At 34.9% G+C, this 16,048-nt stretch overlaps 1 protein-coding gene and 1 pseudogene across 1 annotated transcript; both read right to left on the reverse strand.

The window, feature by feature from the left end:
• Positions 1-83: 83 nt before the first annotated feature.
• Positions 84-1,368, reverse strand: LOC120121486 (pentatricopeptide repeat-containing protein At1g09220, mitochondrial-like). The gene has a single exon (XM_039140835.1). The coding sequence runs from the start codon at positions 1,203-1,205 to the stop codon at positions 144-146; it is 1,062 nt and encodes a 353-aa protein (XP_038996766.1). The 5' UTR covers positions 1,206-1,368; the 3' UTR covers positions 84-143.
• A 1,707-nt stretch (positions 1,369-3,075) lies between these two features.
• Positions 3,076-4,473, reverse strand: LOC120121502 (annotated as a pseudogene).
• Positions 4,474-16,048: the final 11,575 nt, after the last annotated feature.

A 16,048-nucleotide genomic window follows, 5' to 3' on the forward strand; every position in this document is an offset into this window, starting at 1 on the left:
TTTTCATTTATAATATAATACAAGTTCGGGTTTGTCGTTCAATTAAGTTCACAGATGAATTTGTTGAAACTGAAATTGCAGTACAAGGGACGAATCATCATCAACAACTATGGTTACACATTAGAGTATTAGACACCAAGGTCTCAGGTCGCACTCGAGCCAGCAACTTTGATGGCATTCCTCTTCTCCATCAATGCCCTCAACCTCTCAGCATCTGCAAACCTTCTGGCACCCGCAAGGATATTCGACATAAGAACGTAGTCACCTCCGTATCTCTTCTCGGTCTCCCTTATCTTCGATGTCACCCTCTCGCCCATCTCGACATTACCGTAAAAGCAACAGGCACCGAGCAGTATTCTCGAAACCACTTCATTTGATATCTCACAAGGAATCTGTAGAGCAATATGTTCGGCTTCTTCCAACCTCCCTGCCCTTCCCAACATGTCCACTAAACACCCATAGTGCTTAATGTCAGGCGAGATTCGATACTCGTTAACCATCTTTTCGAAAAACTTATGCCCTTCCTCAACCAGACATCCATGGCTATAAGCACTTAAAACACTCACAAAAATGACCCCATTTGGTTTCCAACCTTGTTGCTCCATCCTTTCAAAGTTCTCAACAGCTTCTAATTTCTCCATCCCATGCATAGCAAAACCTGTAATCAATGATGTCCATGAAACCAAATTTCTCGTAGCAGTCGAAATATCTTCGAAAAACCTCGATGCACTTACTATGCAACCGCATTTTGCATAGGCATCTATGAGCGAATTCATGACACGAATGTCGGACACAATAAACCCTCTCTTCAATCCATAACAATGAATCAACTGGCACATCTTGACATCTCCAATGTTCCAAACAGCAGGCAAAATAGCTAAGAGTGTTATTTCACTAGGATCGACCCCATCATCCGCAACCATTTTTCGAAACAAACCTAAAGCCTCCCTATGCTGGTTCATCCTAGTGTATCCATCAATCATCCCACTCCATGAAAGAATATTCCTATCGGGCATCCCTTCGAACAAAAAACGTGCAAACTCAATCTCTCCTTGCTTAGCCAAGCCAGTGATCATCACATTCCAAGTCACGTGATTCTTCTCAGGCATTTCATCAAACACTTTCTTACACTCAATCAACCCCCCACTTTCTACATACATGTTAACCATCACAGTTTGCACATAGAGATGAGACTCAAAACCCATTTTTATTTCAACCCCGTGAAACTGTTTGCCTAAAGCTAGGTCAGCTAAACTAACACAAGCTTTAATAAGGAAAGCATAAGTAAAGCTATCAAATTTGAAGTAAAGGTAGAAGCTTTGGACTTGTTGGTAAAGAAAGATGGCATCTTTAGGATTTTCACTTACAAAATAGTGTCGTAACCGTCTTTCTGTTGGGTCCTAGAATTGGACTTCGATTTGAAAAATGTGAATTGCAGTCGTCACCGACCATTTTAAAATGAATTTAGGTGGGTCGGACACCATCTTACCTGATCTGCGTTTTTACCAGAAATGTGTCGGGTTCGGGAGTCAGTTACGGTCAAGGAAGGATTAGCACCATTGAACCGCCCTTTCGATACCAATTAATTTACCGGTTGTCTTAGTTGAGAAAATTCAAAATTTAAATTAAAATTGAACATATCCGATTCAAATTACTTACAATTGATTGATTTGAATACTCTTAAAAGATAAAAACGTTAGATTCGTCGTGAAGTTGAAATTCAAATTACTTACAATTGATTGATTTGAATACCTTGAAAGCCAAGAAGTGAATGAACGAAGGAACCATAGAGAAAATTTGGTTTTGGATGGAAATGGAGGTTTTTTTTTGACTTAAACATGGCTTAAAGACAGCATAAGCGATGAAAAGGTTTTGGTTTATTTCCAGTGAAAATGTGTTAAAGCCTTCAGCTGGATTTGTTTATGATTCTAAAAGAAATTCAAATTGTTGGAAATATTTGAAGGGAAAATTAGAGAAATTATTTCAGGCTGATCACATAATCTATAATTCTAATAAATTACAGTCATAAATTTTAAAATAATTTTCAAATAATAATTTACATTTTATTTATATATAAAAAAAGATGAAGATTTATCTTAAAAAATAACGTAAATAAATATTATTGATTAAAGTACATGATGAACTTAAATCATCCAATAATTTCTCTGAAAATTAGGATTTGTTAATAATTGTACCACATAAAAACAGGATTTTCGGGGTGGGGGATTGTGAAATTATTGAGCCAATCAATGAAAAATGGAGAACAACCCGTGTTTTTGTTGTTCAACTATCTCACAATACCACTAAATTATCTTAAAATATTTTATTTAACATTAAATTTAAAAAATATATAAAATAAGTATTTAATATTTAAATTTATTATAAAATAAACATTAAACCATTAATATAATACTCAACATATGTTTATTGTATACAAAATTAACAAATAATTCGTCTGTGCTTTTGTTCTAGTTCTAGTACTCAACTTTTCCCATGGTTTGTATTTGATGTGTTTGTGTTGTGTGTATGTGTTAAGTAAGAATTGTTCGTGTATTTCACTCTTACCACCTTAAGGTTTATTATTTTTCCTTCAATTAGGCTTAGGGAAGTTTTTTAATGAGGGTCTTGAGGTAGTGTACTCTGTAATTCTTCATAATATAAAGTACTATCTTTCAAAAAAAAATTAACAAATAATTATTAGTGGATGCGAAAATATTAGATCATAACTTTTTTATCATGTTATAATTAAAATTATTTGTAACATTAATAAAATTATATGATTAATATATACTTGAAATTTAGCAACTAAGAATTTATTATAGCGATGGTAAGAATTTTTTTTCTTTCATAAATACATTTTTTAATTAAGAGGGGTATCGTAAATTTTTCTTTATTTATTTTTTAAAAATGTATATTTTTTCTATATTAATTAATAATTAAAAATGTATATTTTTTCTAATTATACATTGTGCTTATACCCAAGTGTAAGATGAACTGTCTTCATCTTCAAATACATTATTTACAAAGTCAGAATATGATACAGCTTTTCTACAAAATCTGATACATTTTCAAATACTTCAAATATTTCTACTCAAGTTTTCACATTTGTTTTCAATACAAATTCACACATGTTCAATCGCTGGCAATTCCTTTTTATCTATCATTGGAAATGAAAATGATGATTTGGAAGTAAACTATGGTTGAAAATTGGCTGGTTTAGCAATTTGTACCTAGTCAAATCAGATTGGCTGGTGCTCTTAGCTTTACTGCAAGAACCCATATGTTTCTTTGATGGCTCCAAGTAATCCTCATCAGTGCTTGAATATTGGCGCTTGAGTTTGTTTTCCATTTGCAGCAACCTGCTGTCACCGGCGGCCGGTGTCTGTTTGATGTTCCGAAGGCTGAACGGAGAAGATTCATATCCGGTTATGTTGCACTGATTATCTGCAAGGAAACTTCTGAGCATCGAGTAGTCGGCGGCATCTAACAGATTGGAGAAAGAACATGATTTCTGGGGACGAAGGCTAATGGTATTATTGATGTCGGTCGAAGGGCTTTCCAAGGCTGGTAAAAGGGTATCTTGAATGAACTGTTCTGCTTCATCTTCCTCTTGAACTCCATCATCTGCTGCTGCTGCTGTTGACGTTGTCGAAGACAAAACATGGGGTTTCTTGTAGATGCGGCAAAGAACCAAATCATCCAACTAAAATCCACATTAAAAAGAGTCAAATCACTACGTAAAATGCAGTGATTTGCAGCGTTTAAGAAGAGGCTCTTACCCTCATGGAGCAATCTTTAGGCCTGAACGGTCTGTTGTTGTTGTTGTTGTTAGGGCTCTGTGAAAGTCGATACTCATGCATGATCCAATTTGTTTTTATCCCTTTGGGAGGCCTTCCTTTGTAGAACACTAAAGCTTTCTTTACACCGATATTCGAATGCACTTCACCCCTTCCGGCTACCACTGAAGATGTAACTATAATCTTATCTGTACCAGTTGCTTTCCAATACCCAGATCCAGCTGCTCTGTTCGGCCTTGCACCATTAGGGTACTTTCGGTCCCGAGGGCTGAAAAAGTACCATTCTTTTTCACCGAACACAGCCTTGTCTGATGGAGAACAAAGACATAACATTATTAGCACATTAAAACAAGTTCAGAAATGACAACATTAAAAGGGTTGTTAAAGGAAGGCTCACCTGGTAAGTCCCAGGGATCGAATTCGTAGATATTGATGTCGGCGATGATCGAAACGGGAAAGGTGAGGAACTGAGTTTCTTCATTAGGTAATGAAGGACAAGTTCTTCATCTGTAGGGTGGAATCTAAACCCTGGAGGCAAACTTGAATGCTGGTGCTTCATGTTTAGATTCCCCCCCAACTGTTTAAGTTATTAACTCTGACAAAGTTGAAGTAGATGAAGAGCTTTGAAAATGGAGAAAAACAGAGGGTTTAAAGAGTTATCAACCCAAACCACAAAACAGGGAGAAAGAATTGAAATTTTCAAGAGGGAGGAACGTTGGGGTTTTATGGATGCAGGATTTGTGTCGTTTTGTGTGGAAAATAATTAATTTTTATTCTAAAAATATAAAAGATAAGGTCCAGATTTACATCTAACAAAAAGAATTATAGATGGCCGTTTTGGAAAGATCCCAAAATCCCATGGAAAGTGGCAGCTATGGTGGTGGGAAATGTTTAAGATGATTGGCTCTCGTTTTGACTAAATATTTTTGTTCTTTCCTACGTATGGGGAAAGGTGGCGGCTTGTTGAGCCATGATGTTAGTTTATTACATCATATTATTTTGTCTGTTAGATAAATCCTATTCCTTGCCACGTTTCTTTCCTTCTACGTTTTGGATCTATCTCCGCATTCGATTTTGGATAACGTGTTAATATATTATTAATCTTTTAATTAATATTTGTGGCAACTTATATATTTAATAACTAAACTATTAATTTTAGTTTATTTTAATATTTAAATTTTTTAATTTTTCTAAACAATACTTAAAGTTCAATTTTTATTTTCATTTTGGTATCCCAATTCAAAATTCAAAGTTAAGTTTTAAAAAAATTTGAAAGTTTATGTATTAAAATGAACAAAAACTTATAGTAAACGTGTTAATTTTTTAACGGAAGATACTAAAATGAAATAAAAACTAAACATTAGGTATGATTTTAAAAAATTAAAAGTTTATATACTAAATCGGACCAAAACTAATAATTTAGATATTAAATGCGTATTTTACCTTAATATTCAATGTATGACATGTTAATGAATGAAATGGTGATAGATTATTAATTTACTATAAGATTTCAAATAATGTTTGTTATTAAAGATGTTTTATTATCTAATTTATCATGCTATATATAATTTTAAATATTCACCGTTATTTTTGTTATATTTTTATGTTTATTTTATTATTTATGTTTAGAATTAACTTTAATATAATTAACTTTTTATAACCTATTTTTTTAATATTTTTGTGTATTCTTTTTCTTTGATTTTTGTTTAGCCGTCATCGACACCAATTTTAATGTTGATTGTCAAAAGTCAGAGATTATTAGTTCTTTTGTTTTTTATATTATGTCTTTTATTTATTTTTCTAGAGTCTTTTTAATTTTGAATAAAAATCTTTTTCTTTGTGACATATTTTTCTTTGCTCTTATGTCACGTTTTCTCTGTTCTTGTGGCACACATTTTCACATATTTTTAGGTTGTTTTGGTACTCACACAAAAATCATCATGACATTTATTTTCTGATTGGTTTGGTAGTGGTCAAGTATAGTTAGATTCCCTCTTTGGCAAAAGATTGTTTGTCAATGTAATTAGAATTGTATAGCGAAGCTGCCTGCCAAATTGTTTAGTTCGCTCACTACTCCTTTTATCACTTCGTAAAGCGTCCCATTCGACAAAAACAAGAAGCTTTTATAAAGGTTATTGATTTTTGATGTTGGTCGTTATTCTAAATGAAATGTTTTATTTTTCTTCGTATCTTTAGATTCAATATTTTATTTTTTATGAGTATTTTGGTGACTATTGTCTCCAATTTTCTCTCTATATTTTGATGCGATGTAATTTTGGTTTCTTCCATTATTAATAAAAATCAATTGTCATTGTAAAAAAAGAGTTTTTACCAACAAGTGTTGGTTTAAGTGGTAAGCAACTTGATATCGCTTAAGTAAGGTCTCAGATTCGAGTCCTTGTGCATGCAAAAAATTCTCGCTATGAGACTCACCCATTAAAGTTTAGTGTGCGATCCGGGTCAGTCCAGATTAATAAAAACAAAAAAAATAAGCTTTTTTTATATATATAAAATCACGTATAATGATGAATGGATTTGGATTTTAATTTAATTTAATATACACTTCTGGACATACTGGTCTATACTAAAACTCAGAGAACGAAATTCCATGCTCCTACCCCAAGATTCTTTATCGAGGAATTGGATTCCATTTTGGGATCATTGTTTATAATTTTTTTCTCTAAAAGTATTTTTTAGAAATCAGACCAAAGATTTGGCTTTTGGTTTAATTTTATTAAAAACAATTTAATTATGAAATGAATACTATAATATCAAATAAGTATTTAACGAAATAAAACTTGTCTGATTAAATTATATTAATTTTAATACAAAACTAAGGGTTTAAATATCTGAATTTCAAGATTTGTTTTCTTATTTAACAAGGTTTTGTTATAATATCCATAATAATAATACTTTATTATCCAATTTAAAAAATCCAATAATCTTATACCAAATCTAAAAGTTAACTTATTTTTCCATGACACGTCAGTATGATCCTAATCAAGCTTAGTTAATGATTGGGTAAAGTGCACAAATAGTCCCCCGCCTACATGATGTTACTTTGTTGAGTCCTTAGACTATTAAAAGTTATAAAATAGTCCCCCGATTATAAGATGTTCCTTTGTTGAGTCACTCTACTACTAAAAGTTACAAAATGATCACCCGACTATTCATTATGTTCCAAACTCATTTTTTTTGTTTAAAATTAATGACAATCTGGACTGGATGTTAATCTACTGTATGAGATATGACAATCGTTTGAGATTATGAGATCAAATTTTATCATATCTCAGACAACATATTAAAATCCAACTTAGACTATCGTCAATTTTTTAACGAAAAAGGACAAATTTCAAATATAATGAATAGGATGACCATTTTGTAACTGTCAATAGTCGAGGGACTCAACAAATGAACATCCTATAAATACATGACCATTTTGTAACTCTAGATAGTAGAGGGGCTCAACAAAAAATACCATATAATCGGGAACATGTGTATACTTTACCCTTAATAATTTAAACCTTAGATTAATGTTCAATTGATACTCAAGCTTCAATATCCTCCGTTTGCCTTTATCTTATATAATATGAAATATGCAATCATTTTTTTAAAGATTAACCAAAGGAAAATCCAATAGATTAAGATTAAGGCTTAATGCACAAATAAGTGTCCAGACTATACCTTTTTTACCAAATAAGTGCTTACATTTTTTTTTGCCCATCAAGATGCCTAACGTTACAAACGCTAGCACTGTTGGAGGAAAATTTAGCAAGTGTGGCTGAATAGTCAAAAGGTGGGGGCACGCCTAAATGGAAATTAAAGGGGGTGAGCACCGGCGGTCTGGTGTTTTATCAACAATGGGGGCACCGAAATTTTTAATTAAAATGTAAATGGGTTAATTGTAACTTTAGTCATTGTATTTTTTAGGGTATTTACAAGATTAGTCCCTAAGCTTCAACTATAAATACTCAAACCCATTTAGCTTCAAAATCATCCAAAATCAATTTCTTTCTCCCAATACTAGAGAGCTTTCTTGTGAGTAGTGAGTGTTTTGTAAACACCTGTAAATTTTCTCTCTTAGTAAAAGATCTGCAGCAGTCCGGAGACGTAAGCAAAATTGGCTAAACTCCGTTATCAATTTCGGGTATTATGTTTCCGCTTTTATTTCGTATTCTCACTAATCTGGTTATAGGGAAATTATTTATTTCCCAATAACTGGTATCAGAGCTTTTGTTTGTGAATTTTGTCAATTTTTTGCGAGGTTACTATTCATTACTATTCACGTGAATAGCGAATTTCATGAATAGTAAAAATTTTGTTCGCGATATGAGTTGATCGACGGAGGTGTTATAATATACGGTGGTTCGCACAAATTATCAAAAACGGTCCAAAGAAGCCAGATTCGAGTGGGAGCGATGGCTGCAGACGAAGGGAAGGTGAAAATTGAAAAGTTCGATGGTGCGGACTTTGACTTTTGGAAGATGCAGATTGAAGATTTTCTGTACAAGAAAAATCTATATCAACCTCTCTCAGGAAAGCAACCAGAGGGCATGAAGAATGAAGCCTGAGCTCTTCTCGACAGACAAACCCTCGGAGTTATCCGATTGACGTTATCCCGTAATATTGCTTTCAACGTAGCAAAGGAAAAGACCACGACGGGTCTTATGGAGGCTCTCTTTAATATATATGAAAAGTCATCGGCCTCAAACAAAGTTTACTTGATGAGGCGATTATTCAATTTGTGGATGACAGAAGGGGCATAAGTGGCTCAACACCTAAATGAACTCAATACAATCACAACCTAGTTGAGTTCCGTGGAAATTGAATTCGATGATGAAGTTTGAGCTTTAATTATCTTATCATCTCTACCAAACAGTTGGAATGCTACTGTTACAACAGTCAACAACTCGTCGGGAAACAACAAATTAAAATTTGACGATGTTCGAGATCTAGTACTTAACGAAGAAATTCAACGGAGAGAATCGGGTGAAGCATCAACCTCTTCAGCCTTGCACACGGAATCCAGAGGGAGAACTTCAGAAAGAAATTCAAATCGTGGCAGATCCAAATCCAGAAAGGGAAAATCAAGAACGGGAAATAAATATTTTACATGTTATAATTGTGGCAAGAAGGGTCACTTTAAAAGAGACTGTCGAGCACTGAAGAAAGATACCGGTGCACAGGAATCTGCCAACATGACAGAGGAGACAGGTGATGCCATGATTCTAAGCGTCAACAGTCTGATTGAATCATGGATCTTGGATTCAGGGGTATCTTTTCACTCCACCCCATGCCAAGAAATCATGGAGAACTATGTCAGTGGTGATTTTGAGAGGGTTCATCTAGCTAATGATGAAACCTTGAAGATCGTCAGAAAAGGAGACATCCGACTAAAGTTGTCAAACCAGACCACCTGGAAGCTGACAGGAGTGAGACATATTCCTGGCCTCAAAAGAAATTTGATTTCTCTAGGACAACTTGATGGAGAAGGTTATAGTACAACCTTTTCAGGCTGTGAATGGAAGATTACCAAAGGAGCAATCGTCATTGCTCGTGGTAAGAAGACTGATACTCTCTATGTAACATCAAATTTAGAGAATATCATTGCTGAAGCAGATGCTGATGAAAAATCAAACCTATGGCACCAAAGGCTTGGTCATATGAGTGAGAAATGTATGAAGACACTTTTGTCAAAAGGGAAGCTGCCGGATCTAAAGAATGTAGATGTCGGACTATGCGAGGATTGCATCTTTGGAAAATAAAAGAAAGTCAGTTTTGTAAAGATTGACAATACACCCAAGGCAGAAAAGTTAGAGTTAGTTCATACTGATGTATGGGGACCATCTCTAGTTCCATCTCTTACAGGCTAACTATATTATGTCACCTTCATCGATGATTCGACAAGGAAGGTGTGGGTTTATTTTCTGAAGAAGAAATCAAAAGTCTTTGATACCTTCAGAAAATGGAAGGCAATGGTGGAAAATGAGATTGGTCTGAAAGTCAAGCGGTTGAGGTCTGATAATGGAGGAGAGTACATAAATAGAAGATTCATAGATTTCTGCGCAAACAATGGGATCAAGATGGAGACAACAGTTCCCATGACACCGCAACAGAATGGCGTAGCAGAGCGCATGAACATGACTCTGAATAAACGTGCCAGAAGCATGAGGATACATGCCGGATTGCCCAAATTTCTATGGGCTGAAGCTATCAACACTGTAGCTTACCTGATCAACCGTGGGCCCTTAGTTCCTTTGGATGGTAGAATACCAGAGGAAGTTTGGAGCAAGAAATAAATAAACCTTTCACACTTAAGAGTGTTTGGTTGTATTTCTTATGTACAAATAGACTCTGCTGAAAAAGTAAACTTGATGCTAAGTCCAACAAATGTGCCTTTGTTGGTTATGGCAGTGATGAGTCCGGTTATCGGTTTTGGGACTATGAAAATTGAAAGATCATCAGAAGAAGAGATGTCATTTTCAATGAGAATATGATGTACAAAGACAGGGAAACCATAGAATCAAGTAGCTCCAATACCAAAGCTGAAACAAAGGAATTTGCTGAGTTTGAGGAGATTTCTGGAAATGATGTTCAGATCAGTCCTGAAGCAGTTCAAGAAGAACCAGGCACACCAGAACTGAGAATTTCCTCCAGAATTCCTAAACCAACCCAGCGTTATTCGCCTTCTTTGCACTACTAATTGCTAACTGACAATGGTGAACCAGAGTGCTATGATGAAGCAATGCAGGTGGAGGATTCAGTCAAGTGAGAGTCTTCCATGAAAAATGAAATGAACTCGCTTATGTCAAATCAGACGTGAGAATTAGCTGAATTACGACCAGCAAGAAAACACTTATAACAAGTGGATTTACAGATCAAAGAAGATCACGATGGGAGCAAACGCTACAAAGAAAGATTGGTTATCAAAGGCTTTCAGCAAAAAGAAGGTATTGACTATAATGAAATTTTCTCTCTAGTCATGAAACGATCTACAATTAGACTGGTGTTGAAAATTGTAGATGCAGAGAATTTACATCTTGAGTAGTTAGATGTGAAGACAACTTTCCTTCATGGTGATTTGGAGGAAGAAATCTATATGAGGCAGCCAGAAGGCTTCATAGAGGCAGGCAAGAAAAACCTGGTATGCAGGTTGAAGAAGAGCTTGTATGGTTTAAAACAAGCTCCTAGACAATGGTACAAGAAGTTCGATAGCTTCATGGGTAGCAATGGTTTTACCATATGCCAAGCAGATCATTGTTGCTACATCAAGAGGTTCGACAATAGCTTCATTATTTTATTGTTGTATGTTGATGACATGCTCGTTGCAGGCTCAGACATACAAGAGATTATAACTTGAAGCAAAAATTGTCGAAGCAGTTTGTTATGAAGGATCTGGGCGCTGAAAAGTAGATTATTGGGATGAGGATCAAGAGAGACACAAAGTCGGGGACTTTGATATTATCACAGGCTGAGCACATCAACAAAGTACTCTCTAGGTTCAACATGCAAGATGCTACACCAGTAAGTACACCTTTAGGTGTTCATTTCAGATTCTCCAAAACAGTCACCAAAGATGGAGGAAAAATATGCACACATGGTGAAGGTGTCGTATGCCTCAGTAATTGGAAGTTTGATGTATGCCATGGTTTGTACCAGACCAGATATTGCTCATGCAGTGGGAGCTGTTAGCAGGTACATGAATAATCCAGGAAAGGTATAGTGGGAAGCAGTCAAATGGATCCTCAGATATCTGCGAGGTACCACAAACAAAGCACTTTGTTTCAAAGGTGGAGATACAATACTGACAGGCTATATAGATGCTGACTTAGCCGAAAATGTTGACATCAGAAGAAGCACTACAGGGTATGTCTATACTCTAGGAGGTACTGCAGTGAGTTGGGTTTCTCAACTACAGAAGATAGTTGCTCTCTCCACAACTGAAGCAAATATGTCACTGTTACGGAAGCTATCAAGGAGATGGTTTGGCTCCAAAGTTTCTTGGAAGAGTTAGGCAAAAAACAAGAAAACAATGTCTTGTACTGCGATAGTCAAAGTGCTATCCATCTAGCAAAGAATCTGTCGTTTCATTCCAGGATGAAGCACATACAATTGTGATATCATTTTATCCGGTCTCTTCTGGAAGATGGGATTTTGAAACTTGAAAAGATTAGTGGAGCTCAAAATCTGGTAGACATGTTGACAAAGACGGTGACCACAAACAAACTGAAGTTGTGTTCAGCTTCAGTTGGTATGCTAGAATAAAAGACCAGAAACGCTGCATTGATCGAGGTGTGAAGACAAATTAAAACCAGTCTTAAAGTGAGAGAGTATTGGAGGAAAATTCAGCAAGTGCGGCTGAATAGTCAAAAGGTGGAGGCACGCCTAAATGGAAATTAAAGGGGGTGAGCACCGGCGGTCTGGTGTTTTTTCAACAATGGGGGGCACCGAATTCGGTGCCCCAATTTTTAATTAAAATGTAAATGGGTTAATTGCAACTTTAGTCATTGCATTTTTAGGGTATTTACAAGATTAGTCCCTAAGCTTCAACTATAAATACCCTAACCCATTTAGCTTCAAAATCATCCAAAATCATTTTCTTTCTCCCAATACTAGAGAGATTTCTTGTGAGTAGTGAGTGTTTTGTAAACACCTGTAAATTTTCTCTCTTAGTAAAAGATCTGCAGCAGTCCGGAGGCGTAAGGAAAATTGGCTGAACTCCGTTATCAATTTCGGGTATTATTTTTTCGCTTTTATTTCGCATTCTCACTAATCTGGTTATAGGGAAATTATTCGTACTCTGTTTATTTCCCAACAAGCACTTTAGGTTCCCGGACCGTCAACGTCGTTAGTTTTTCCGTTAAGTGACACATGTCACAACCTTGTAAAAGTTTTATATAAAATTTTAAAAAATAAAATTATATATATATTTTAAAAGAAAACACATAAATTTTGAAATAACCCCTAAACTTTAAAAACCTTCATTTCAACCCCTTAACCCACGCCTACCGCCGCCCTTTGCCTTCGAAGAAGCTCCACCCGACATCCTCTCCCCCTTGCGACCAAAACCCCTATGAAACCGTGATCGGTTGACGACCGATCAACGATAAATCGAAGTTTTAAATCCCACAAATCCTAGGATGAAAATCGTGATCTCATGCGATTTCGATGGTTAATCGGCCACAACTATAGCGTCATATAATTAGAATGATGACAAGGACTACGTCAGCGGTGGCGGTCGTGGCTGAAGAGGGCAACAATAATGGATTAAGGTTAGGATTTGAGATTGTTTTATAATATAAGAAAAGTTAGGTTTTTTTTATAAATATAATAATATTTTTTATAAAAAATAAATTTAAAAATTATTAAGTTGTGACACGTGTCACTTAACGGAGAGAACTAACGATATTGACGGCTCGGGCACCTAAAGTGCTAATGTTTATAACGTTAGGCATCTGGATGGGCAAAAAATGTAGACACTTATTTGACACAAAAGACATAGTTTAGACACTTATTTAAGCATTAAGCCTAAGATTAAAAATGACTAGAAAATAAAAAAAGATTTGAAGAAGTCAATTCTTGACTAACCTGTCGAAGACACGTATTATCACGACCACGACCACGACCACGACCACGACCACGACCACGACCACGACCACGACCACGACCCGAGACGGGACGGCGGCGGCGGCGGCGCGTGAGAGTCCCCCTTGTTCTCTATCACTCAACAAGGAATTGGGAAAGCCAAGCCTTAAATACTATTCCCAATAGTGTTTCCAATACTATGTGGGATTGAGCATTACCAACATTTGCTTCCAATACCATTACCTTCATTGTTGTAAGAGTTTAATTTTGAAACTAAAAAAATATTTATTCGAATAAATAATCTTAAAATTATTTACGAAAATAACACTAAATATCACTTTTACCTCAATTAATAAACACATTTTTTAATTGAACAATGCAAAATCGAGATTGAAAAAATAAAATAAAATAATTAATCTCTTGCACAACCGTTTCTTTTAAATGCTTGCTTAATTAATAAATATTTTCTCTAATATTTATTGTATCTGTTAGTTGAATGCATTGAATGAAATCACAAAGATAAATTAAGTTTTTGCAATAAATCACCTATGGTAAAAAAATCATGGGATATATCATCGGAAATACATAGTAAAATTTTCGGAATTCAAGAGAACTAATACATACATAGCAGGATTTATGAGATTGATGAAAACTAAACCAGTGTATGCATTGACAATACACTGCAAAATTTATTTATTAATGTCTTTCAATTATTTTTTAGGTAAATTACACAGTTACTCACTAAAATATACTCTCTCTCCTATTTTCCTCACCTAACTTTCAATTTTTCTATTTTGCTCACTGAACTTTACAGATTGAATCATTTTGTGCACTCCACCTTTAACTATTTAAAGGCATTATGACGTGGCACAAACATCAAAAGGACGCCGTTTTGAAAAATTCAAATATACACCAAAACGATGTCCCTTCGAATCCTATATCGAAAGTTCAATAAATAAAATAGGAGATGGAGTAAAGTTCAGTGAGGAATTGTGTAATTTACCATTTTTTCTTTTCTTCTCCATTTTTTCTCCATTTTTCACCCAACCACCGTCCACCGTCGTTGATGGTGTCCGTTCGATCCCAAATTTTATGGGTCGATTTATTTCGATCCCCTGAGTTCGAATCTGGTGGTTGTTTCACCGAAAAATATCTCAAAACCCGCAAATGATCTCGACTGAAACATTTCGACTCCATCACTTTCAATCTCAAATACGTGGACTTCGAAGCAAGTTCCGACAAAATGAAGGTCGAATTTGAAATCACGATGTCGAGGTGAAGTGACCCATGAAATTTGAGACCGAACGACCACCATCTATGGTGGTCAACGATGGCTGACGGTGACATATGACCACCTTCTGGTTTTTTGATATTTTCTCAATTATTTTATATTAAAAATAATTAAAAAAAATGACACATCATCAAAATATTAGAGAGTTAATGGGGGAGTGAGCAAAATAAATAGGAGAGAAAAATAAAAAAATTGAAAGTTAGGTGAGAAAAATAAGAGAGATTGTATAGTTCGATGAGGAACGGTGTAATTTACCATTTTTTTTCTGGTTCAAAAAATTTCATGCACGTATGCATGACTTTTATTTTTTATTTTTGATAAAAAAAAATGTAGCCTTCAACAAAGGGATGGATTACAGAAGAATAAGCACTTCAACAAAGGTATGTATGATTTTTGCCGATTTGTTTTCAAATCCCATGAATTCAGCTTTATGTCAACTATATATTAACTGACCTTTATTCACATATGTAATAGGATAGGGGAGGTAGGATAGTAAGCTGGCCTCAATATCAGGTTGAGAGCAGCTTCTATAGGAAACCTCCGAATTATGAAATGTCCTCTGTGGGACTCGATCCCACGACCCCAAGATTAAGAGCCTTGTGCTCTAACAACTGAGCTAGATGGTCATTTCTTTATGTCAACTATACCTTTCTTTTAATTAATAAAAAAAATTCCAATTTGCTGATTGGGTTGCCCCATAAGGTAAAAACGCCCTACCTTTCCAAAGACACAACTAAGAGGACGTACATTTATCTACTTGATAAAAATAAATGATATTTTAATAAATAATATTTGGACGGTATATTTTCATAAATAGTTTTAAAAAACAGTATATTTAGACAAAATAGATGCAAGGAAATGGTGGGGTTTTGGAGCAAATGTTAGAGAGAGAATAAGAACGAGAAAAAGTTGTTTTATGATTATCCACAATATTATTATTATTTGAGATTCTGATGTTTATCCATCAAAGATGCCTTTGTTTGGCTGAAAACGAGTTTTTTTAAATCCAAGTTGTTATTAATGCAAAGAATAGGGGGTTCCATGCTTTGAATCTGTCACCTATGACGAAAAAAAATACAAAAGTACCTGGGAATTCAAGCTTGCTTGCCCTCAACCTCCATGACTTCCCATGTACTAGGTAACTTGTTCACCTGAAATTCTAATACCCACATGTCAAAATCACAACTAATATAATCATTTATCATCCCTTCATCAAATAGGCCAATGGCTATGTTGTCTAAGTTTGTCTTTTTCTAAACCACTCATGTTTGGTATTTATATTCAATTCATATCCATACGTGAATATGAGATATGATTTTCCAAATACATGTATTCGATTCATATAATCTTTAAAAAATTCAACATATTCGTATCC

The sequence above is a fragment of the Hibiscus syriacus genome, unplaced genomic scaffold (assembly GCF_006381635.1).
Source record: "Hibiscus syriacus cultivar Baekdansim isolate YM2019G1 unplaced genomic scaffold, ASM638163v2 tig00110374_pilon, whole genome shotgun sequence".
NCBI lineage: Eukaryota > Viridiplantae > Streptophyta > Magnoliopsida > Malvales > Malvaceae > Hibiscus > Hibiscus syriacus.

Bases quoted from the DNA above. Each gene is read 5' to 3' on its own strand.
- LOC120121486 (XM_039140835.1), bottom strand. From the start codon at position 1,205: ATGGGTTTTGAGTCTCATCTCTATGTGCAAACTGTGATGGTTAACATG.